A 26683-nucleotide genomic window follows, 5' to 3' on the forward strand; every position below is an offset into this window, starting at 1 on the left:
CATCATTGCATTCTGTTTTTATTCACAATTTGTACAGTGTCCCAACTTTTTTGGAATCGGATTTGTATAATAGTATCTCTCTGATACTAAAATAAGACGCTTTAACACAAATGACTCCTTTGAGCCAGGTCTTTGAATCTGTTTTATGAACAAATGACTCTAACAAATGATATCTTTGAATCTAAGGTCAATATAATTATCAAGTTCTATAAATATAGATATAGAATAAAGTTCTATAGATACAGATATCTATAAATATCGGGATTCGACAAGTCATAAAATAGAAACAAATAAGACAATTTCATTTCACTGATTTGTAAAACTATAATTGTAAAGTGACACTAGTCAAAACAACAGAACACTTTTCGAATGATTGTCCACGTAAAAATTCGGTAAATGGTGGAACATTTTTGGTTAATGCGACTAAATTATTGGGAGATGGGACAAAAAGAAAAACGAATTTTGTACACAAACGAGTTGTGACTGACGAGGCGTCACTGAACACAAACAACAGATCGTCTTTTAACATTCTGTCAGTGTGAACAGTTCGTCTGACTCAGTGCTGTGCTGTTTTAGATCTCCGATCCGCCCAGTATTTCAGGTTAGACTGTCTCACTGACAGCACTTATTTAAACAGAAGCATCTTTAGATTCATCACAAGTTTTCCAGGAACAAAAGCAGCCGGTGCTGAAGCTGATTACAGGGGTGCAAACATCTAAAAGTTAGGAGACTATGACTCACCATGATTTCCATCGGACTCCAGCGTGATGTTCCCCAGTACATCGCCATTCCCTGATTGATCACATGGGTCATCGCTCGCACAGTCTCTGCCAATCAGATCATACATACATTTACAGCATCATACATCATATCACGCTGCCATCAGAACATGTCGGTACGGGTGAACGTGTGAAATACTAACAAGCTAAAGAAAACAAGCTCGATAAATGCAAGGGCGGGGAGTTTAAATGATAAATCGTTTCTGGATCTTGCTGAAAAATTTGAATCAATACGGATAAGACAAAATAAACAACTTGTGCTTTGGGTCAATATCAACCTCGGCTCAAGAAAAAAAAAGTTTCAAATGAGGGCTGGAAAAGATCCATCCTTAATAACCAACACCAGAGTCATTTACTGCTCTCGCTTGACTATATGAGATCTGTCTAAGAGCACAGACTATTGAGAGAAACAGACTATTGAAGTGTCAAGCTCTTTAATGACAAGAACATCAGATGTCTACGGACCCCTGAGCTGTTTGTGTTTCAACCATTGAACTGTGTGAACTTTCTAAAAGGGCAGATAGGCTAATAAAAGTAGATCAAATAACATCTCTGCCTTGCTTTTTAAAGAGCAGCCACCCTTTCTCCTGAAAACATTGGGTGAGATTTAATTCAGTCTGGCAACTTACAAAAGGCCAAATGGGCAAAATTGCAAAGATCTTGCTTACACATGATTTGAGGAATCAATCTGGAGCACAAACAGCAGAGGATGAGTTATAGTAGAGTTTAATATTTAAAGGTTTAGAGCAAATGAAATGAAATTAAGTTGTACCTTCCATGGGTGTGTTGGGGTCTGGTCTGTTTGCAAACACTACGTCCACATATTCTAACTGCAGTCTCTCCAATGATGCCTTCAATCCTACAGAAGAGTAACGAATCAATTCAGCACATGATTAGTTGAATGAATGAGGCATTTAAAGCAGTCCATGTCAGCTGCTGCTCTGTAACATGTATGCTTTGAGGTCCAATCACCTTCTATAATGTGTTTTCTTGACAGTCCTCTCTCAGTCTCTGCTCTAGAAAACAGCAGCATATGTACTATTATGCAACTTTAGTAAATTATATTGCTGAAACATTACTTGGTTTGATATTAGAAATGAGGCCAAAATATTTGATTCAATTCAATATATAACTCTATTGTAAAGACTTAAGTGTTCATATACCAGAAATAAAATGCAACAGCTACATTAAAGGTTTAGTTAATTGAAAAATGACTCACCCTCATGTTGTTCCAAACCCATGAGACCTCCATTCATCTTCTGAACAAAGTTTAAGATATTTAGATTTAGTCCGAGAGCGTTCTGTCCCTCCATTGAAAATGTATGTACGGTATACTGTCCATGTCCAGAAAGGTAAGAAAAACATCATTAGAGTAGTCCATGTGACATCAGAGGGTCAGTTAGAATTTTTTGAAGCATCGAAAATACATTTTGGTCCAAAAATAGCAAAAACTACAACTTTATTCAGCATTGTCTTTTCTTCCGGGTCTGTTGTGAGCGCGTTCAAAACACTGCAGTTTAGTGATATCAGGTTTGCGAACAAATTATTCAATTTAAATGGTTTTTCTTGAAACAATTCACCAAATCGAACTGAATCGTTTGAAACGGTTTGCGTCTCCAATAAGCATTAATCCACAAATTACTTAAGCTGTTAACTTTTTTAATGTGGCTGACACTCCCTCTGAGTTAAAATAAACCAATATCCTGGAGTAATTCATTTACTCAAACAGTACACTGACTGAACTGCTGTGAAGAGAGAGATGAAGATGATCACCGAGCTGAGCCAGATAACGAACGAAAGATTGACTCGTTCTCGAGTCAAGAACCGGTTGCATTGGTTTTCGGATCAACAGTAGTGATGGGAAGTGCGATTCTTTTCTGCGAACCGGTACTTTCAGACAGTTCGGACTTTGATGATGTTTTTATTACCTTTCTGGACATGGACAGTATATCGTACATAGATTTTCAATGGAGGGACAGAAAGCTCTCGGACTAAATCTAAAATATCTTAAACTGTGTTCCGAAGATGAATGGAGGTCTTACGGGTTTGGAGCGACATGAGGGTGAGTCATTAATGACATAATTTTCATTTTTCGGTGAACTTACCCTATAACTCATAAATTTAACATTAAAGAATCATAAGTATTGGTTGCATATGCCATGATTTATTTTATAATAAATGTTAGACATACATACTTTCCACCCCAAAATATTTTGGTTGTAATGACTAAGCTGGAGCGTCTGCAAAAAAGAAAAAAAAGAAAAGACAAAAAAATAGGTCACACTTTTGAAAAGCTTATAAAAATTAATTATCAAGTTGCAAATAATTACAACAGATTAATGGCTTGCAGTAACCATTTTAATTTCAAAGGAATGCATGGTCACAGATACACATACACAAACACGTTTATTAGGCTGCCTAAATGAGGACATAGCACAGACATCTGCTTTTATGTAAAGGTTCATAAATATATTTTATATTCATGATTTTTGTTATAACATACATAAATGGAAATAGATGCATATGTGCATGTATACACAAACCCACACAGTATACATACAGGTGCATCTAAAAAAAAATCAATATCATGGAAAATATCTTTATTTTTTCTAATTTAATAAAAATACAAAAAAAATCTTATATTCTAGATTCATTGTACACAAACTGAAATATTTCAAGAGTTTTTTTGATTAAATTCTGATGGTTAGGACTTACAGCTTAGGAAAATTTTAAATTCAGTATATCTAAAAGATAGAATATTCAATTTTGAGATTGATTAGTTTGATTAATTTTGAGTATAAACTGGTTACCTCCTGGGCTAATTTAGAACATGCAACCACAATTATGGGAAAGACTACTGACTGGACAGTTGTCCAGAAGATGATCATAAACACCCTCTACAAGGAGGGTAAGCCACAGAAGGTCATTTCTGAAAGGGCTGGCTGTTCACAGAGTGCTATATCAAAATATATTAATAGAAAGTTTACTGGAAGGAAAAAGTGTGGTAGGAAAAGATGCAAAAGCAACAGGGATGACCACAGCCTTGGGAAGATTGTCAGGAAAAGCCGATTCAAGAACTTGGGAGAGCTTCACAAAGAGTGGACTGAAGCCGGAGTCAGTGAATAAGAGTCACCACACTCAGATGTCTTCAGGAAAAGGGCTAAAGCTGTTACATTCCTAGAACCAAGCCACTCCTGAACTAGAAAAAAAACGTCAGAAGTATTCCACCTGGTTTAAGGAGAAAAAGAACTGGACTGTTGCTCAGTGGTCAACAGTCCTCTTTTCAGATGAAAGTTAATTTAGCATTTAATTTGGAAATCAAGGTCTGGAGTCTAGAGGAAGATTGGAGAGGCACAGAATCCAAAGTTCAGTGTGAAGTTTCTGAATTCAGTGATGATTTGGGTTTGGTTTTGGGTTTTTCTCACTGCCAGATGTTCTACTCCCTGACCGAGGGAACTCTCGGCACGGACACGCTGGTACACAGCCGGCCGCGGGGCCTACGCAAGTACGCATTTCCTGGCCTACTCAGACCCGGTTCCCCGAACTAGTGCTTCTCGTGACAGTCCCTCCTTGGCTGATTCCTCTGAGGAAGGATCTACTGACTCAGAGACGGGGCACCATTTGGCATCCGCGTCAGGACGCAGAGGTTCTAGGTGACTTACCCCAGGAGATAGTGAACACCATCACTTCGGCAAGAGCACCGTCTACGAGACACGCTTACGCCTTGAAGTGGAACCTGTTTATCGTGTGGTGTTCTTGCCGAGAAGACCCCCGAAGATGCCCGATTGCAGTCATGCTTTCCTTTCTGCAGCAAGTGCTGGAGTGAAGGCTGTCTCCCTCCACCTTCAAAGTCCAGGTTGCCGCTATTGCGGTGTACCATGACCCTGTGAATGGGAAGTCTTTTGGTAAGCATGACCTCATCGGGTTCCTTAGAGAGGCCAGGAGGTTAAATCCTTCCCGGCCCGCCTCTATACCCTCTTGGGACCTGACTCTAGTGCTTAAATCACTATAGCAGGGCATTTGAGCCTTTGCATTCAGTTGAGCTAAAGTTTATTTCACTGAAAACTCTGCTCCTGCTTGCACTGGCCTCCGTCAAAAGCGTAGGGGACCTGCATGCATTTTCGGTCTACGATTCGTGCTTATAGAGTTTGGGCCGGCTGACTCCCAGGTAATCCTGAGGCCCTGGCCTGGCTACATGCCCAAGGTTCCCGCTACACCCTTCAAAGACCAAGTGGTGAACCTGCAAGTGCTGCCCGTGGAGGAGGCAGACCCAGCCTTGGCTTTGCTCTGTCCCGTCTGGGCCAGATGCCACTTAGAACGGACACAAAGCTTCAGGACCTCGGACCAGCTCTTTGTCTGTTACAGAGGCCCGCAGAAGGGGAATGCCATCTCTAAGCAGAGGATGGCCCACTAGATTGTGGATGCCATAACCCTGGCTTATCAGACACAGGGTGTGCCCTGCCCAGTCAGGTTGCGAGCTCACTCAACTAGAAGTGTTGCATTCTCTTGGGCGCTGGCTCGTGGCACCTCACTGACAGATATTTGTAGAGCTGCGGGCTGGGAAACCCCTAACACGTTTGCTAGGTTCTATAGCCTAGAGCCAGTATCCTCCTGTGTTCTCACCCCAAATGGGTAGTGGCACTGAGAGGCCCCAGCTAGTGTCGGCTTGCTTAAACTGGTTGAGAGTGTCCATACTGTAGACCCTGTTGAGATCCTCCATCACCCTAGGCAGCTGGATCTGGAGGAACGTCTGGCGCCAGGACTTCATGATGAATCCATGACAACCATGGAAGGCTGGGTTCCATATTGAGACCTAAGCGGTACTCGTATGTGTATAGTCCATGGTATAGCCTTAGAGCCCGTGTTTCCCCAGGAGACTTCTGCCTTCTCAAGAGGGTTTTAATCACCTCAAATTTATCCTTATACTCCTAAACGGATGCTATATGTGTATTTGCTCCCGAGACCTCCTTCGGGAAGTATGCGGCTTCCGCAGCGTCCCTGTTCCAAGCGAAACGGGTACGTTTTCCCAGTGTTATCCAATCTCATCCAGTGAGGTAGTGCTTTGACAATGGTGAGTGGAACTACTTGTTCCGAGCCCCGGCCTACACTTAATAGGGGCACAGGAGGTTCGCACAGGGCACTGGAAGGGGCAGCACCCATGGCGCTTTGGTAGGGATCCCATTTTGCATCGGCCACCGACGTGGCGTTGAGAGTGACCGACTGAAAGGGAACCTCTTGGTTACGTATGGTAACCCTCGTTCCCTGAAGGAGGGAATGGAGACGCCATGTCCTGTCGCCATGGTTGCTGTACCGCCGCTGAGCTGCTGGGTCTCCGGCTTGGCTCCTCAGTGAAAACCTGGTATGCATTGCACCTGCTGCCTTCTTATATTCACGCTGTGATAAGCGGCAACTGGAAGCAATAATTGCATGCATTGGCTCGTTTAGTTTACACTCAAAGTAGATTGGTCTATCGAAGCGATATCCAGTCCCTCCAGGAAAACGCAATTTTGCCGCATAAATTGTCGATTTCAGAAAGCGAAATATCCAGGGCTAGCATGATTTTATAATTCCTGTATTTCATTGCAAAAACTCACATATATATTAGCAGAAAGTTGAAAAATGTTGCGTTTACTTTGGTTTACTTTACACAATTACGTGACGTGAACATCATCTGCAAACCCCGCGGTGAAACCAGGGTGAAACTTGAAGCGCACAAATCATTCTTATTTGGCAACAAAAATAAGCGCAAAAGAACGGGCAAAGCAGTTTCCAGATTTGTTACATGACAGTGGAGCCAAACTATACTGCGAGAACTTGGGAAAACTGCGGTTTGATGAAATAGAGAAAAAAAGGTGATTCCCCCAACACCCCCTTCTCACTAGGCTACTAACACTGTTGTAGTTTCATTCAGAAGTTGATGCAACTTTACAGTTGTAAGATTGCACTTTTTTGTAACAGTACCAAAAACTTACAGTTGTAATTATATTAGTAGTATGTAAAATAATTTACGTTGCAGTAAGAGATTGCAACTTAAATATTCTGTGATTAAGTATGCTCGCTTATCATAGGAAGTAATAAAAAATTACTCTTTACATTAAGGTAGTAGCCTAGTGAGAAAAAAGTGTTGGGGGAATCACCTTTTTTTCTCTTTTTCATCAAAGCTCAGTTTTTGCAAGTTCCATCGCATAAAATTGGAAAAATATCCCGCATATTCCATCGCATTTTTTAAGAAAACGTGCCGCAAAATCAAGGATTTTTGCCCGCTACAATCCAAAAAAAAAAATCTGCGTTTTTCTGGAGGGACTGGATATCCCATTTTGCATCGGTCACCGATGTGGCGTCTCCGTTCCCTCCTTCAGGGAACGAGCGTTACCATGCGTAAGTTTTTTATCAAGTCCAAAGTCAATGCAGCCATTAACCAGGAGATTTTGGAGCACCTTTTGCTTCCATCTGCTGACAAGCTTTATGCTGACTTGATGATTTCATTTTGCAGCAGGACTTTAGCCCCTGCCCACAGTGCCAAATCCACTTCAAAGTGGTTAGCTGACCATGATATTACTGTGCTTAACTGGCCAGCCAACTCACTTGACCTGAACCTCACAGAGAATCTATGGGGTATTGTGAAGAGGAAGATAAGTAATATCTGACAAACAATACAGAGGAGCTGATCGCCTCCATGCCACGTCGCACTGAAGCAGTAATTTGGGCAAAAGGAGCCCCAATCAAGTATTGAGTGTATAATTAAATCTGCTTTGGAGATCTTGAACATTTCTGTTTTGTAAATCGTTTTTTGCTTGATCTTTGAGAAAATATTCTATTTTTTTGAGATATTTAATTTTAAATTTTCCTAAGCTATAAGTCATAACCATCAGAAATTAAGTAAAAAAAAAAATATTTCAGTTTGTGTGCAATGAATCTACAAATATAAGAAAGTTTGCTTTTTTTTAATTAAATGACAAAAAAATACAGCTCTCTTCCATGATATTCTATTTTTATTTTGATGCACCTATATATAGATACACACACACAAACACTAGTATCTGGTTACATGTAATCTGTATTACATAATCAGAAACCAGGAAATTAAGTACTTGTAGGTTATATAAAATTTTAAAATGCTCATAATCTGATTACAGTTACTTTTTAAAGATTGCATGATTACAAATTCTTTACATAATTCACTACCACTTGCAGTTTTTTTTTTTTTAAGAATATCCTTTCCTCAAATGGAAGTTCTGTAAGATTTAGCTCACTTTCTCTCATAAATTGTGAGTAAGCCCACACACAGACACAGAGGACAGAAATAAGCTATGTCTCTGCAGAGGTGAGGGGTTGTGTGCCCTGATATTGATGCACACTGACTTGCAGGATGACTAAGCAGCACGATATGACACACACACACACGCACGCATGCGCGCGCGCACACATACACACACACACACACACACACGTGAAGATCCTTTCTTAGAGCTGAGTTACCCTTCATCTCATTATGCAGAAACAGTGAGAGCCCTCCCTGGTTTAAATTAAAACATCTTAACAAAAGGGCTTCTAATAACCATGAACCTCATTTAGCTCATGTTGCATTACACACACACATATACCAGGACTTCAACTGCACAATAAACACACCCATGCAACTGTTTCATAATTCAATATCTAGATGGGACATCTACGGGGTGAGCAAGGCTTTAATAATTTATATTTCTGCCTGTCTGGGGTTGCAGTGGCACAATTTTTGAGGCACTGGGCTGAGTTATCAGCACAAGATAAGAAGCAGCAGAAGGAAATGAAAAGCTGTATGCTGTTAATGAACATACCTCCATCCTTTCTTCTTTATGATGTTGCCCAGCACCATCTCCGCCCTGCAACAGAACGGCAGATGGTTATCGAACTAATCCGTCATTTTATTGACATATACAGCCAACAAAACAGGCAGCTGAAGGGACATTTCAAAGTTCAGTAAATCAGCTCTTTCTAGATGACAATATCGTACAATACATGTAAATTAAAAACACACTTCAATGCCACAAGTTTCTATTAAGGATTTTTATGAAAACATACAAAACAAGGATTTTAATCCTTATTAAGCAATAATGCTTGTACTTTTTTATATCCATACAACTGGAAATACAGTCAACATATATTTTTAGGAATAAAGCACTGTTTAAAATAGGCAAATTATATAAGAACAAACTTCAAAATGTAGATTAAATACAACTACACTGTTGGTGTAGAGGAGGTAAAGCTGGTTTTGAGGAAACAGCCTATAAAGATATGTCCTGCAATTGAAATCTACCGACACAAATCGATAAAGTGCAATAAAATAAATATTAAATGTGTATTTTGAATGTTTTCTTTTTTCTGGTCTGAAACAATACATTATAGCCAAATATATAACAGGCCAACATTTCAAAAGGATTTTGCCTGAAGTGTCTTGCGGTAAGGTATGTGAATGGGTAATTAACAACCTGGGTGCTAAAAGCATATTTAACTCCCTGAAAAACGTGCCTCCTTTTCATACGCAGATGAGGAGAAGTGTCAGCAACAGCCTGGAGACTAAAATACTGTTTGGCAGCCATTAGTGACGCTGAGGGTGCTAATTGGGCCCAATGAGGATACAGTTCAGGCTGTGATTGTCCCGGTGAGTGAGATTCTCCCTCAGGCCGCACACTAGTCCATTCAATGAACCACTGGGCTGTAATTTAGTCCATGCTCACAGACGCTACATATCCCACCCACTGCTTCACTGCTAATCTCTCTAAAAATCCTTCTAAAATCTTGTTGTTTCCTAGTATGGCATCTTATGGGAAGACAAAGGATGTTAAAAGAAGACTTCACTCTAAAATTAAAATCATCCTTATTTTGCTCCAAACCCCTTGAGTTTGCTTCTCCTCTTCAGTGTTGCTATTTTTCATTTAGTGAAAGTGAATGAAGCAAGACGCTGTCACGCTCCAAAAACAGCAAATGTTCTTCTTAAAGTTCAACAATATCCCTCCCCATTCATTCTCATTAAATGAAACCAGCAGTGTAACTTGTGTGTGTGTGTGTGATGTGGAAACAAAATGGGGTTTGATCTTATAGTTTAGTAATGGAATTTTGAATGGAACTGTTGTGTGAATGAACGTTTTAACAATAAAGTTTGGCGGAAATTATTTATTGTTCTTTTTACTGTTGTTTTTAAGTAATTCCCATTTTTAAAAAAATTGTAAATTGAAATAAAGCTTAAAAAAACAAAATATAAATATTAGATGAAAACTAAAAAAAACACACACACATAACATAACATAAATTAGAAATCTTGCCTTGGCAAGTAACTGACATAAACAATGTTTAAGTACTAAAATTGACTAAAATAAAGAAATATAAGCAAAAGAAAAAATACCAGGAGCACGTGACAAAATAACTAAACAGAAAGGGAAAAAAGCTAATTAAATATAAATACTATAAGAGTTTATAAATAATACTAAAATAACACTATCTTCAGGTGAACTAACACCTACATTTATTTTCTCAAGCTTTTAATTAAGTAACTTACTGAAAGAAAAGTTCCAAAAGTGAATATCAGAAATGCAACTTTTGCATTGCACACAAGTGAATTCAGCTGGTCACGATCATCAAATAATAAAAAAATTATAAAAAATAAATAAGATAAAGCACACCTGGTCACTGTAAACAATCTATCTTTCATATGTACAGCTATGTGCATAAAATATATCAATCCTTAAAAAATTTATATTATTATAAAGTACATTATTCTAAATGATTATTATAAAAGAATATTTAATATCAGAAAGCCGACTTCAGAATCAATCAGAATCAAGTATTCCAGAGTGTTGTGCAAGTCCAACAAACTAATCAGTCTATCACAAAGATGGAGGAACATCCTTTAGTCTGGAAAAGGATGGAAAAAGCTAGCTGAAAGCTAGCTGTTGTGCTTTGATTTAGTGGTCATTAGCTGCAGAGAGAGGTTCATTAATCCACATGAATGTACGATGCACTTTCTTAAACAGGAGGTTACCTGAGACGGAAGAACTCAGCTCATCTTCGTGAGGATATCTGAATTGCATGCTAGCGCGTTAGTGTGTTGAACAGAGACGGAGATGGACACAGACTCGTGAGGGGGCGGCTCAGCCTGTGTTTTTGTTTGTTTATGTGTGAGGGAGAGAAAGACAGAGAAGAGACAAAAGCTGATGTGTGTGTATTTGCGGATGTAAGCGTTTTGGTGCTATATTTACGCAGGGGTGTTTGTCCCGTCTCGGCCTGTGGGTTTAGCACACTACATTGACCGCAGCTGGATGGTAAATGTTGCCGGAGCCGTATTTATTCCAATCGGATAAATAAAGCAGACCTTCCCACTCTCATGTCTTCCCACTCTCTCACCCCATCAGCTCCACCGACGTTCAGCGATGCCCACGCTCAGCTAATGACAGAGCACATTACCAACCGCTATCCTCACCTAATTTGCACAGTTTATTTATGAAACATCATGTGTCAGGCAACTTTCTTCGTTTTTAGGAAGGCAAATGCGCTCTAATGTTTATTCTCAGCACTAAGAACAACATCTGAGATTAACTCTAACTGATATATAGATGTCTCTCAAATTGGAAATAGCAGCAATGTTCACAATTAATATGGGTTAAACATCAAAGGAGAGTAAAACAAACAAACAAACAAAAATACACCAGATCTCTATATTAGTGCCGTTAAACAGTTAATCTCATCCAAAATAAAACTTTTTGTTTACAGAGTATAGGTGTGTGTACTGTGTATAGTTATTATGTATAATTAAATACACAAACATGCATATATATATATATATATATATATGAAAATGACATTGTTTATATATTAAATATATTTATATATAATATAAATTGTAAATACATGAACATGTATATAGTTTTTAACAGAAGTCGCATCTGCTTACCAAGCCTGCATTTATTTGACTCAAATTACATAAGTAATTTGTAATATTGTGTTGTAATTGTAATTTATTCCTGTGATGTAAAGCTGAATTTTCAGCACTATTCCTCCAGTCTTCAGTGTCACATGATCCTTCAGAAATCATTCTAATATGATGATTTGCTGCTCTAGAGACATTTATTATTAATGTTAAAAAAAATGAAAAGGTCAAAATAATAACTTTTTGCTGAATAAAAAATAACAGCTTTTGTAACAATAATATTGTTTAGGCCGAATTTATTTTTGGGTAACTACATCTCTATGTTATTTTCTAATTCTCTACTGCCATGTAGAGCCCTATAATACACCCGGCGCAATGCGTGTTTGTTAGGTTCAGTCCGGCGCCATTCGCATTTTCCCCGTCCAGCGGGACGTCGTTTAATTAACAAATGCATTTGCGCCCATGGCCATGCTGGTCTAAAAAAAAAAGGGGTGTTCAGGCGCATTGCTGGCACATTTCTATTTTAAGGAGCTGAAAATCGACTGCACCATAGACCAACTCAAATCTGTCTGGCGCAATGTTTTTTCTTTGTTATTTAAAGAGCGTACACGCTGCTTATTAAACACAGGGATGCACAGCAGCACACAAACATGCCAAATATTAAAAATAATACTTTTTTTTGTAGGCTAAATTAATAATATATATATATATATATATATATATATACACACACACACATACACACACACACACACACACACACACATATATATAAATGCCTACATGTCATAATGGATAGTCATCGCATGTATCAGAATTGGGCTATCTATTTGCTCGCACACGAGCAGCTCCGTTTCATCTCGGAGATGAGTTCTGTCTTTGCACTTGCCAAATTCCACCATGTCAATAACAAATCCGTCATAGCACGAGCGCAACTGGCTCTTAAAGGGAACGGAAGATGAGACTCTGATTGGTTTATTGCACGTTACGCCCAAAAAACACTCATTACTCATTAAGAGAATAGAGATAACCCGTTTAGACCATGCGCCTGGGCGCGCCAACCGTTTTTCCGTCGTTAAAATAGCAAAAGTTGATTTGGACACGCCCTGAGTGCACCTGCGCCGTGCGCTTTACACTTTGCGTTTAGATCGTTAAAATAGGGCCCATAGCATATGCATGCGTTTTGGTTTAGGTCATGTAACCGCGTTCACTGTCAAAACAAGATAATCCTAGTGATCACGGTGCTTTATTTTTTATCACAGCTGATGAATCTAGCTAGTATTACACATTAAGAGATGATATTGCTTCAAGATCCAACTAGAAGTAATACTGTGATGTCCGCCATGACAGTTTTAAGTCTTTCCCTGTTCCCAAGAACAGCACTGCTGGGTTGTGCTGAGTCGTTATGACAAGATCAGCACAAACTCCCACGCAAGACACGGACGAGGAACGCCATTTCCAATGATGCCCTGGGTCAGCTGCCACAGAAATGTTCATTCACCCTTTAAAATAAGCCTTCGTTTTAAAGGAAACTTGAGGAAAGTTTGTGCTTGAAAAAAAAACATTTTTTAAAACTGACAAATAAATCTAATTTTTCAAATATAAGCAAACACCATTAATATGTGAAATAAAACATCATATAAAAATGGCTGCAAATGTTGTCAACTTTTTAAAATATCACCTTACTAAACTGATTCACCAGAAAGAACATATTTCAGCACGTGGTAATTTGACGGGACGGGCTGTTTTTTTTTGCATTTTGGCGCACTCACTTTCCTGCAGCGTAGACCTCTGCCGTGTCGAACAGATTGATCCCATTCTCGTACGCCAGAGTCATCAGCTGCTCTGCAATCTGTCAGAAGGAAGGAAGGGAGAGGAGATGATGAAGTGTTGCAGGCAATTCCATTATTAAAAGCTGTATTCTGCACTGTCCTTCTCTTCAATAACTGTCTTCAAAATTCATCCTTTGAAACCCATTTTAAAACCAGACATTGCATTGCCATGGAAATGGTACATCAAAATCATGTTACAAAATGTTTTCGTTCATGAATTATAAAAAAAATAAGTTTGGATAGTGCACTTTCACATCTATATTCAAAAAAGTGAGTGACAGTTAAGGGTTAATGTGTAAAAAAAAAAAAAAAAAACCTACTGCAAGCTGAATATGTGTGTATTAGCAGAGAAAAAAAATACATCTATAAATGCATAAATGAATGTTTAATTTCAAAGCATTTTGCACTTGATACTTCCCCCAAACAATGTTGTTTAAAATTAAACTGTAATTATAAGATATAAGATCTATCTATAACTATAAGATCAAATTACACTGTAATTAACACTGTACAATGAAAATTTTTGTAAAATGTAAGATTTTTATTTTTTTTTATTTTTTTTATTGTTTTAAATCCACACAATATGAAAGGTGATTTATGGAAGAATGCTATATAATCATAATATAATGTTTTAATATGATAGTTTTGTTTTGTTTTTTAGTTGGAAAACTAAAGTTATAAACGTATAAACTTTGCCAAATAAAACCGCATTATTTATTTAGCAAAAATTAAGCCGATATAGAAAATCCATGGGTGTTAAACTGGAGACACTCCATGATTCCACTGATTGTAGATCCACTTTTAGCAGCAACAACCTGAAGTAATCATTTTCTGTATGACTTTATCAGTCGCTCACATCACTGTGGAGGAATTTTGTCCCACTCTTCTTTATAACGTTGCTCCAGTTTATTGAAGTTTGTGGGTATTTGTTTACAGCCTGCCAATTACCAGATGATTAGATGACCTAATACAGAAAATCATTGAATTCAATAGGATGTCCTTTCTTTTACACATGACTATATATATATCGAGAGAGAGAGAGAGAGAGAGAGAGAGAGAGAAAGAGAGAGAGGGATATCTGGGTATATTTAGATATTTATTTATTAAGTAATGGTCAGTCTTAAATAAAAATAAATGAATAAATGATTACATAAATAACAAAAGAAAAGTCAATTTAAGACTTCTTCATACAAGATGTGCTAAACCAGTATTATGTTTTTCATCTACAAAGTTTAATTGTATTTCATTTAAATGTCGCACTGCAATCAATAGATCATTTACCTTTGGCATCACTGGCATCAAACCTGGTGCAAAGTGTCTAAATCAGTCATGAATGAGATCTGATTTTCAGTGTTTGACAATATAAAACACATTGTGTTCCTTGGAAGAAATAAAACTAATATAGTTTTTTGGAAAGACAAGAGGGTGAATAAATGATGACAGGAAATTAATTTTTGGGTGAACTATTCCTGTAAGTGTACAAGAATATAGAAGCTCACATCAGGACCGGTCAGTGTTTACACTCGTCATACCTCATCTGTGATCTGTCCTCCGAATGTCACCCATGTTCCTGTAAAGAGATCTAGAATCAGTCACTGCTTTTCACAAGATAAACCAGCTTTAAATGATTATCAGTGATCCACCAATGACACCAAAGAGAAAAGCCTTAAGATGAAGCTACAGATAACATGGATAATCTTTAATGCCCAGCTGCATGGTGCAGATTTCTGCTGTCTGCCACTACTAGCAGTTCAGTCTGAAGAAAATTCATCTTGTGCCAAAAAAAAAAAAAAAAAAAAAAAAAGGCTTGTATTGTTGGTTGCAGGTTTCCTTATCTACTTCACAAAAGGGCTCGATGAGGAGGACATAAACGTACCTAATCCAAGACATGAGACTCTCAGGCCCGACTTCCCCAGGTTTCTGGAAAAAAGGAAATGAAGACAATGATTAATAGGTTTTCCTCTGCTTTCTTTATCACGTTGTTCTCTCTATAGTCAGAGTACTACCATTGAAGTACTAAATCAGACTGTCAGCTCTGAAAGTGCCAACCTAATTTTCTCAACAAAAAAAGTTCTGTTCCAAAAACTAGTGAGCTGCCGATCAAGACGGCAAAAAGATTTGTTCCCAAGGTGTAATAAATTATGAGTCGAGCCTCGGGTACAGCTCAGATGCCACCCATGTAGGCTTTAGACAGCAAGGCAGCTCACTAGGTTTTGAATAGATCTACTGTCTTCAAAGCAATGGGATTATTCAGTGACCTGTAGATGCCACCGGGACTGGCAGGGCAGCGCATGGGGTGTGTAAGACATCCTGCTGATTGGTTTATCATGGGCAAAATGAGACTTTACAGTGCCTGAGGAAAGATTACTGACCCCAGGGCCTTATGGGAACGAGGAAGACTATTGAACTTATAGAGACAGCAGCTATAACGAAGAGAACTGGCTAAAGGAAAACTCAACACTTCTGTACCATCCTCTGAAAGCCAGCACAGATCATCTCAAGAGGACAGCTCTCAGTCTCAGACCCAGAGGTTTGGACACAAGAATTTGGACCCAACTTTGTTTACTTTTTTGGTTTTACTTAAACGTTTTTACATTTCCAGCCAAGAATACCGGTGTGCCAAAAAAGAACAGTGTTGCGTACAAAGCCAAAAACATTGTAGCATGATTATAAGATTTGTAAAGGTTCACAGAAGGAAAATGTAAGATTAGGACAAATACAACATCAGATTTGTGCCACAGACTATTGAAATGAGCAAAACACAAGAACCGCATGTGCTTTTCTTTATGTGTGTGTGTGTGTATTAGGAAAACATTCAATATATATACAACAATCTTTCTAAATTACAAGAAAATGTAATTCTCATTTCAATAATTCTGTTCATCACAACAATTCAACAATTCTTTAGTGCACTATTTATTGCTATGTAGTGTTACTTTGATGCATAAAAGTAAAAATAATTTAAGAAAAACAACATGACCTGATTGTTTGTACTGAAATATTTTATTAGCTTGTAATATATATTGAAAAACCTATTGAAATATTGGCAATATCTACTTGCCAACATGATACAAAACAGCAAATAGTCATCATCATTTAGAGTTACTAAACACAAATATAAAATAAAATATACAAAAATAAAAGAATATATCTAAATACATATCATATATATTGAGATAATATATATTTTAGTATACATACATATATACAGTTAAGAGCAACTGACGGAGAAGAGCTTTGGTTAGTGTGGTGACCAAGAACCTGATAGTCATTCTACTTGAGCTCCATGATCATATGCTGAGATAGGAGAATAATATATATTTATAATAAATAATAAATGATTCACATTTTCAGAGATTTTGCAAGGGGTTCCAAAACTTTTGCATGCCACTGTACACACACACAAGGATATATTATGCTGTCATTTATCCCTAGTTTATGGTGTCTGTACATGAGCATGTGTAACTGGGATTAGGGGTGATATAACAAGCTGTCTGTGATCAGTGTTAATTTCGTTGACGAAGACTATGACGAAAAATATTCGTCAACTAACCTTTTTCACGGACGAAAACTAAATAAAAACTAAATAAAAAGTCAGATATGATGACGAAAAACGTGACGAAATATAACTGACACTTTAGTCAACGAATAAAAATGAGACGAAAATATATGGGAGGGACGAATGGAGAAGAGATCCAATCAGAGCGAATCTTTGAGGGTAGGTTGATCTATGCAGAAGCAGCCGAGCCATTTTAAAAGCCGCGGCAAATGGAATGGAAGCGCCACAGCTAAACAAACGCAGCAGCAGTTACACGGAAAAGAGAACAAAGATGAGTTTGCAGAAATTCGCACAGTTTCGAGGACGTTTTCATAACAGTTAAGTTGTTTACACAGGGAACTACACTGCGACCTTTTGAAATGCCATTGCGACCCAAATTTTTATGGGGTCGTAAATGTATCACTGATTATTTTTGTACCTACTTATGTGTAATGCTATGTTTTAATATGAGCATTTATTAAAACAGAAATGTGTAAGAATACGTTTTATAACGTGCTCCAAGCATTCAACACATCAAGTTGGCTTCAGCCCCGCGCTGCGGGAAAGTTGAACTGAGCAGCTGGTTACTCGCGCAACACTGAACTGAGCTCTCCTTCAGGACGTTTGCGTCCTCCTGCACCTGAACGAACAAATACAAATCGCATTTTAAATAAACATAAGAAAAAGAGCGAAAAGTGAAAGAGCTCAATTCAGCAGCGCGGTGTTCAGGGAGCAAGCAGAGACGCGTCTCAAAGTCTTCTTGCTTTTGTACCGACAACAAATACATACTAAATATGTCGAAATACCCGTCTTGGAAAGTGTGTTCGAAAAGGTCTGTAGTTGTGTCTTCAGTGAAAGTAAAGAGTTGGAAAGAAATCGGATGTGTATCTTTATAACGGATGCATTTGTCTCTTAAAGTGACCGCGCCTAATTTACTAGCTCTGCTGTCAGTGTCTTTAATGTATGAAAATGAAAGTAAATCACTCACTGCTCTTGATTGAATTACTTTGTAGTTTTAACAAGAATTTATCCAAAGTCAATCCGAAAATCAGATAGAATAGATTATATTGTTTTACTAGTGACTAAAAAATACAAAAAAAAAAAAAAAAATTATTAGGGACCTGAGCATGTTTTGCTTAAGTGTTTCTTTCTTTAATTGCTAATGCAACCTTTTCACACCACAGACTGAACCAAATGAAGCATTGCATCAGACATTATCAAGATGAATTTGTTGTTCTGACACAGTTTAACCCTGAGTTATTGTCATATTTTATTACCAATTTCTAAACTACAGCAGATAAACTGTGATATTGTAAGAAACGTTGAAGGTGTCTGAATACATTTTGGTTTGATTGTGTATTTTATTTTACAGTGAAGACTATGCAGTGCTATTTTAAATGAACAAAAACAAACTTAAAAAAATGTAAACTTTGTGTAAATATCACAAATAAAGAAATAGAATGAACATACAATACAAATATAATATAGGTGGTTGTCTATTTCAATAATACTGTACTTCATCTTGAAAGAATGTCATATGCATTGCATATCATTCAGGACGAATGCATATCTTTTTCAGAGAGCATGTATATTTTTCATTGAGAGCAGGCCTTATGTTTATTTTATAAATACCATTCCATAACAGACTGATGGAAACATTTAGTCAAGTCAACTAAGTTGACTTTGTTCTACTAAAAAAAAAAAACTAGACTAAGACTAAAAGACTTAAGACTAGACTAAGACTAAAACTCTTATGATATTTAGTCGACTAAAACTAGACTAAGACTAAAACATTTCAGATGACTAAAATGTGACTAAAACTAAATGGTGTGTTATTCAAAAGACTAAGACTAAGACTAAATCCGAATTTGCTGTCAAAATTAACACTGGTCTGTGTGTGTAGGAGTACAACGCATGTATGTGCATGCTTCTTTAAGCGTGTGTGGTGTTTTGTGTGTTTTTGTGTGGGGGTGTCCATATTGGATTAGAAGCATGTGGGTGTCCGGTGGCAGAATGCAATGAAAGACAGACGTCAGCGGGTCACAGAGAGCTGCACATTGCATTGGATCCAAAAAGCAACCTGCAGGACAGGATATTGCTTTTCATGAGATCCTATTCATAGCTGTATTTACTGGGCACTTTAATATGGCTAGTGATATCTCCTGGCACCTCAGCACTTAAGTTCAAAAGATTAAAATGCAGACATGACTGATAAATAACCCATTTGAGCGCTGCTCTGTTTCCTGTAGACACGAGGGAATCTTGAAGTTAAAAAGCAAATGTCTATCTGCAATGCACAACTCACTAGGGGAAAAAGATAGAGTATCTGCTCAAATCTAGTTTTGCAATTAACATGGAGCTAAAAAGTAAAGAGCATGTGGTTAATCAACAATGGTGAGGTCAATGTATAATTTTTTTTTTTTTTCTTTTTAATTAGAGTTTGTGGTGAGATGCACTGTTGTATGTTGGACAAAAGCATCATGGTTCAGTTCCTTAATTATGAAGAACACATGTATATTATTTGCAAAGGCAAGCCTTCTGTCACTGTTATCAGCAAATCTATTGTAAACATGAAGCATGTCATTTCTGTGTGACTGCAATCATCAGACAGCAGTGCAATAACAATGACTCTCATCTGCTGCCCCCAAACCTGGTTGAGGCAATGATGCTTTGTGAAGCTAAGATGCTCTAAACAATGTCTTTTAAGCATGACATAGCAGTAGAGTTCACACTTTAAAGAATTTAATTATTTAAAAGCTTCATATTATTCTGAAAAAACAACAACATCGCCACTAAAGTGTCATGAAACACTAAAACACTTATTTAATATACAGTATATATATGCATGTTTCATATATGAATGAAGACTAAATGTTCTGTGTGAATTTCACTCTTACAAAAAAAGGTTCATTACTGGCATCGATTGGTTCTGTGAAGAATCTTCCCATTCCACAAAATATTCTTCATATTCTATAACAAAAATGATATACTGCCAATCGATTAAAACATGTAACCACTTGATTGAATTTTTTTTCGCAAATAATCTCACTTAACATTAATGTTTTTAAATATACTTTTATATTGCAATAATTTCACATGCATCTTTTTTATCACTGAAGGCGAGATTTACTGATACCAATACTGATGTCTGCGATGTCTATGAAATTGGCCATTGATTATAGCCTTTTAACATTACAGTACAAATGAAAGCTATCAATTTTAACATTTATTCGACTTAAAAAAATTTTTTATGAAACTTCACATAAACTCATTATAATAAATGCATATTAAGCCACCTAAACCCTTCTACAAATAGGAAATATACAGAAATTGAATAGTTATCGCACACTACATTTTAAATTAAATATAGATGAATGCTTAAAGCTACAAAAGCTATTGATTTCTTCTTCTTTTTTCTTCTTTTTTTGTTCATAACACACATCAGATTAGATGGTTATTACGTTGTTTTGGCTGCTATTTCTTTAAGAGCTGCTGCTGCTGAACGTGACACAGATCTGACACGCATTGTGATTTCTGACAACCTTTTATATATAAATACGCTTTAATATTAAATGATATACTGCACGCCTCGTGCGTGCAATTGAAGAGCACATGTTACAAGCACAGTATAACAGCTGACAGGAAGGAAAATTAGTATTTACTGACACATGGCCTCACAAAATCTCATCTGACTGCAGTTCACTGATGTTCCACTGAAGCTCCTCATATGATTCACATCCAGCGCTGAGGAGAAGCTGAAGTGACACCATATCCTGATTTTAAATCGGCCAATTCCAGAGAAAACTTTAATTAGTTGAGGGACCCCATTCATGATCGTGTTCCTGAAGCCCACTGTCAAGCCCTTTTTTGGAACCACTACAAAAAGTTTTTTTGTCCTTTGGTTTGATACCCCTGAATTATATATATATATTTTTTTATTAAAAACTGTACACTAAACAAAAAAACTTAAAAAATATGCAAATGTGTCTTCCTTAGCGCTAATGTCCTAAGAAACGTCCTATGGTGGGACAGAAAATGTCCTCCGGTGTGACGCCTGTACTGTCCCACCATGGGACAAGGTCTCTTTAAGAAGCATTTTAAATAATTACATTAGATTAAACTATTTTTTAATTCTTTTTTTTTTTTTTTTTTTAAATGCAATAATTACATTATTCAATTTTCTGATGTTTTTACAGAAAACTTGTACTGGTATAAAGTGTGATGAAAATAATTATAAAATGTGATATTTTGGTTTTGAGGGAGAGAAATTAGTGGAAGAGAGAGGACATGGAAATATAGACAGAAAATTAACAGGGATCCACACAGAAGGGATGCGATGGTAAGAGAGCGATGCAGAAAGAAAATAGAAATCAAAATTATGTTTAAAAAAGAGTAGCCATATAGTTAGAAAAGAAATAATTCACGTTAATGAATATAGTTTGAATATCAATCATATTTAGCTGTGCAACACACGCAGCGAGGGGGCTAGAAGAGTTTCGGTAACATACTGATTGTGTAAGACACTGAATTGTGTTGATGAAAATAGTTTTTGGCTTTGTTTAAAAAACATGTTGATTTTGTTTGCATCAAAATGAAACTTTCTTTCTCCTTTGACATGTTCAAAATTACATAGAAATAATTTTATAACTACCATTTCTGTCCTTTAATGTGACGTAGAGTCCAATGGAGTGACACACATAAAAGAACCACAGATTAGTTTTTATCTCAAAATTGCTCAAAAAAAACAAACAAAAAAACAGCTAAGTGTTGCAATAAGGGAGATACAAATATCACTCAACTTGAAATGGTATTATTTTCAGCAGTTTTGAATGGATGACAACAAAATTTGTCTTGAAATTGTCCAATAAGTCATGGAAAAAAATTATGGTAATTATAATATAATAAAATAAATAGCACTATATGAAAATAAGTGTCTAACAATGAAGATATTTAGATTTTTTTCCTCATTTTTGCTATGTCACACCATAGGACAAATTTATTGTACAGTTCAGTACAAATGAAAAACAGTGAAAGAATTGACACAATTACTGACCCTTTGAATTTTCACAAAGATCAGACTTCACACTACATAAATATATGCATTTATTTTCCAAAAAAGGTCTTTTACAAGTAAGCATTTTGTACTGCCTATTTGTCATCTTTTAGATCTGTCATAATGATCGACCTGTGCCGAAATGGAAGGTTTCAAGGCACTTTAAAGACTTACAAAAGTTTTTGAGCGATATACAGTACTTCTGCGATAAGTAAACATTTAACAAAGTGATGCATAATAACAGTACTTGTGTTTTGTCAAAGTACTGTACGGTTCAGAACTGATTTTAATGGAAACAGCTCGAGCAGCTCATGTTGCTATGGTTACCTCCACAGGCAAACACGATTTCAGCTTGAGAGCATCTATTCGGTGAAAATGTGCAATTTAACTAACTAGTAGTCTAAATTTTGTGGTTCGGAAATGCTGTTGAAACATCACTTATGCAACACACAGAATTAAAACAGAATTGCGAATGCACATTTTTTAAACTGCGCAAACTGCCGATATTTTGCATAATTTGTGTTTCGACCCACACAACTAAAAATCAATATGTTTTTGCATGATGGCCTTTCAATAAAGCATTACACTGGTCGGTGTGATTGAATTGTGCAAAAACGTGGAAATTGGCACGTGCCAAAAATATTTCTCATCTCATCTCTGGCTGCCAAAAATTAGCCTTCTTATTCCCATTATACGCAGCAATTACCACCCAGTAGGAAACAAACAATATGCACACGCGAATTCCAAGGCTGTTTGTGATTCATTCATTGTTTGCGCCCTTGCTGATAATATGTACAGTGAATAAGATCTGAAATATGGAGATCAGGAGTGGACTCCTTTCATGGTTTGATGTTTGTGACATCAAACAGAGTTTTCTAACATGATTAGTACAGATTAAACTGGAACTCTACTGCTGTCTACACCGATAAACATTTAACAAAAGCTGTGTCAGGGAAGCTCAGATAATAAGCTAACCCTGTTAAACCCACTATGCTGGACTGAAGGAACGAGCAAATCGAAAGACAATCTGGGCCAGTGAAGTCTTGATTGTGTTACTGTTTCTTTGTTGTCAGCGTTGTGTTGTGTTGAATATTTCATGGGCTGGAGCTGAATACTGCCTGGTGGACAGCGGCCCAGTCACAACTGGACCCAGGTGCAGCGCTGGAGATTGGGTTTGCCAGGAGTCACTGGAGATCAAGCCAGAGGTCAATAAATGTCACCTGTGTCTTTTAGCCGGGTTAACGATATGCAGAGTACACGGGGCGGTCAGGTTTGTTTGCGAAGCAGAGGGAGTCCAGCTTTTCAGGGGTCAGATGACTTCTGTCTCTGCTGATCTTGACTGTCTCCACCTGCCTCAGTGAGTTTGTGAACTCAAAAGATCGGGACATCTCGCTTTAAAAGTAGAACACGATTTGTCAAAACACATTTGTCAGTATTAAAGGAATAGTTCGACCTAACAAATGTCAATTTTCACATAATTTGAATGGCAGATCCTTGGGAAAACATACATAGTTATTGATTTCAGTCATCATTGACATGACATCTTCTTCAATATCAGTCTATGTTCAAGACATTGCATGGCTTCAAAATAAGTCATATTCCCTACTTTTATGATGCTTATAAATGGCAGACCCTCTAAAAATGCATGTTTCACATAAATGACATCAAATGCTATTGGTTTCGATCATCATTGAAACCTGGTGCAAAATGTCTTGACGTGTCAAGTTTGAAACTTAAGTTAAAATGACTTCAACATCAGCACAACATGGCTTCAGTACTTGAAATATAGTGCACAAGTCATATTGCCAACTTTTATGATGCCTAATGGTGAATAAATGATGACAACATTTTCATTTTTAGGCAAGGCAAATGCATTTTGCATGACCAAACAGTAGCCAATTGGCCCTCAAAGGAAATGAGAGCATCACTAAAGTAGTGCACAAGCCGTGCTGTTATGAGTAATTAATGGCAGGCAAAGGCCAAAGGGTCATGAAGGAACAATGTACCATATTCCATTAGGAATCTGTGGTGGGGAACGTGTTGAATTATATGTACACTATTCTTGCATATGCACCCAATACTCTGATGGCTGCCTCGTGCAGATTTGTTCTCTGAAATTTGTGTTTATGTAAGAGCAATTCAGGCTGTGAGCAAGCCTCCTACACCCTGTTCTAAAAGCAGTAGCTCCACCTGAGAATGGCTTCAGCTCTAGTCAGAAAGAAGTTCCATCTCCAATCCCACATCTTTCCCTCTTCTCCACCAACACCACCCGTTTTTCCACAGCCTCCACACACACATCATGAATAAATGTTCACGTTTTTCCACAGCCTCCACACACACATTGTGAATAAGAGTTTACATTACCATTATCATTGTTATGAAGTGGTTCACACAGATTCTGTATGTGCACAATTTCACAGATAGCTCTGGAGACCTGCATAACTGGAACGCCCGTCGCTCTCAAAGTCCTACACCATCCCCTCCACTTCAGTACATAGAGTCTGGACATGCCCATATTTTATAATGGCTTTTGTATGTTGCTGTAATACAGTTCGATTAAGACTCATTATTTAAAAATATTAAAGAAAAAAAAAAGACCCTACTGTTTAAAAGTTTGGGGTCAGTCATTTTATTTAATCTTTTATGTATTTATTTGAACAAAAAACACAGTAAAAACTGAAATATTTAGAAATTTTATTAAAATTTCAAACAACTGTTTTCTGTTAAGCAAGGAATAATTGACTTTGGTGCGTTGCATTCTAAGAAAATAAAGCACACTTGAGGTGGTGATGCGAACACGACACGAGGCAGAGTGGCAGTTACACCTCAGGTGTGCATTATTGTCTTAGAATTCAATGCACCAAAATCAATCACTCCGCTTATACTACGGTTACCACAACTCAAGACATCAATAAGATGATATATTTCAAGGCATCTGTCCAGTTTTTTGTACTTAAAAGGTTATTTGGAGTAGGATAATTTTTTTTACGCATCTCATCCAATGCCTCTTTTGCTAATAGCATTTTAAACCTAGTAACGGAGGCTTGAGCCATTTATAGCAGACTGCAGTTAATAACTTAGCTTTTAGAGCGAGAGAGAGAGAGAGAGAGAGAGAGAGAGAGAGAGAGAGAGAGAGAGAGAGATTAAGCATGTATCTTGCATCTCTGTATCAGTGCATCTCTCAAAAGTGTTCGGCAGCAATGTCTCTACTAATAGTGCAACTTTTCAGTTCATTTTCTTCACAAACTGTGCTGTTGTTACTTCACTTGTGAAGTCATGTAGTTTTTAAGTTGTTAGACTATGTTACTGATAAAATCATCGGAGTAGAGCTAACAGTATTAACGTGCATGCTAACGTGTGTGTGCATATGAGCGAGAGAAAGAGAGAGAGAGCAGGAGAGATAAAGTACAGTATGTGCTTTCTGTGCTTAAAAAAAAAAAAAACATGTTAAGGATCTGTAGTTTTTTCAGTCTTCAGCATCACATGATCCTTTAGAAATCATTTTAATATTCTACTTTTTTCTATCAAATATTGCTTATAAAGGGTTACTCCACCCCAAAATGAAAATATTGTCATTAATTACTCATCCTCATGTTTGTTATATTTTTCCCTCCCATAGACAATAAGGATCCCTACACGATCGAGGTCCAGAAACTTAGCAAAGAGATAATCAATGTGACATCAGGGGTTCAATTGTAATTTTGCAAAACTACAAGAATACATTTTGTATGCAAAGAAAATAAGAATAACGACTTTATTCAACAATTTGTCTCCTCCACGTCACCCCAGCGCCATTTTGGAGAGTATCCACTGAATGCAAACAGCGTACACTGTTCTATGTCAGCTGTGGCATGCAAATACATTGTTTGTGTTCAAATCAAAGTGTAAATAAATGTAGAAAACGTATCCATATGGTGTGGCTGACACAGAACAGCATATGCTGTTTGCACTCAGTGGATACTTTCCAAAATGGAGAGTTGAACCCCAGTTGAACCCCTGATGTCTCATGGATTGTTTTACCAATCTCCTTGCTACATTTCTGGACGTTGATCGTGTTACTTACATTGCTGTCTATGGGAGGGTCAGAGAGCTCTCAGAAAGCATCAAAAATATCTTAATTAGTGTTCCAAAGATGAACGGTCTCACGGGTTTGGAACGTCATGAGCTCTCGCAGTACTTTGATCGCTATTTTAGGCAATTTGGGCATAATGTGCCCCTGGGAAGTGGCACGTCTGGTCACCTTAACATCTTACCTAAATTTAAAAAGCGGAGAAAGAAATCTTGTGTATCATTATATTGGATCCATGCATCTAGTATTAAAGGGGCAGCTGCCTATAAATATCTACTGTTCCATAAGCGCCACCTGCTGTCAGAGAGTTACATTTGCGTCTCTTTCAACCTGTCTGCCGTTTAATTCAGATGTGCTTTATTTAGTATAATCTCACAAAGCTAAAGCATTCTGGTTTTGCTTCAAATTTAGAATTTTTATTACAATCTAAATAACATGTATTTAGCAACTTTGTTGGGATCACAATTAAAATGCAGTGGTTGCCTCTGATTTGAAATGGAAAGAGC

General features: G+C 37.2%; 1 protein-coding gene across 4 annotated transcripts in view; it reads right to left on the reverse strand.

Moving 5' to 3' along the window:
• Positions 1 to 26683, reverse strand: part of kcnab2a (potassium voltage-gated channel subfamily A regulatory beta subunit 2a) — a 130422-nt gene that overhangs the window by 13272 nt on the left and 90467 nt on the right. For all 4 annotated transcript variants that reach the window (XM_052569772.1, XM_052569774.1, XM_052569773.1 and 1 more), the window contains 8 exons: positions 15394 to 15437; positions 15050 to 15087; positions 13458 to 13537; positions 8600 to 8644; positions 2975 to 3019; positions 1752 to 1795; positions 1552 to 1638; positions 742 to 827 (listed from right to left, as the gene is read on the reverse strand). In XM_052569772.1, the coding sequence (XP_052425732.1) occupies positions 742 to 827; positions 1552 to 1638; positions 1752 to 1795; positions 2975 to 3019; positions 8600 to 8644; positions 13458 to 13537; positions 15050 to 15087; positions 15394 to 15437 (469 nt within the window). The remainder of the gene's footprint in view (positions 1 to 741; positions 828 to 1551; positions 1639 to 1751; positions 1796 to 2974; positions 3020 to 8599; positions 8645 to 13457; positions 13538 to 15049; positions 15088 to 15393; positions 15438 to 26683) is intronic.

Source organism: Carassius gibelio, chromosome B11 (genome assembly GCF_023724105.1).
Source record: "Carassius gibelio isolate Cgi1373 ecotype wild population from Czech Republic chromosome B11, carGib1.2-hapl.c, whole genome shotgun sequence".
Taxonomy (NCBI): Eukaryota; Metazoa; Chordata; class Actinopteri; order Cypriniformes; family Cyprinidae; genus Carassius; species Carassius gibelio.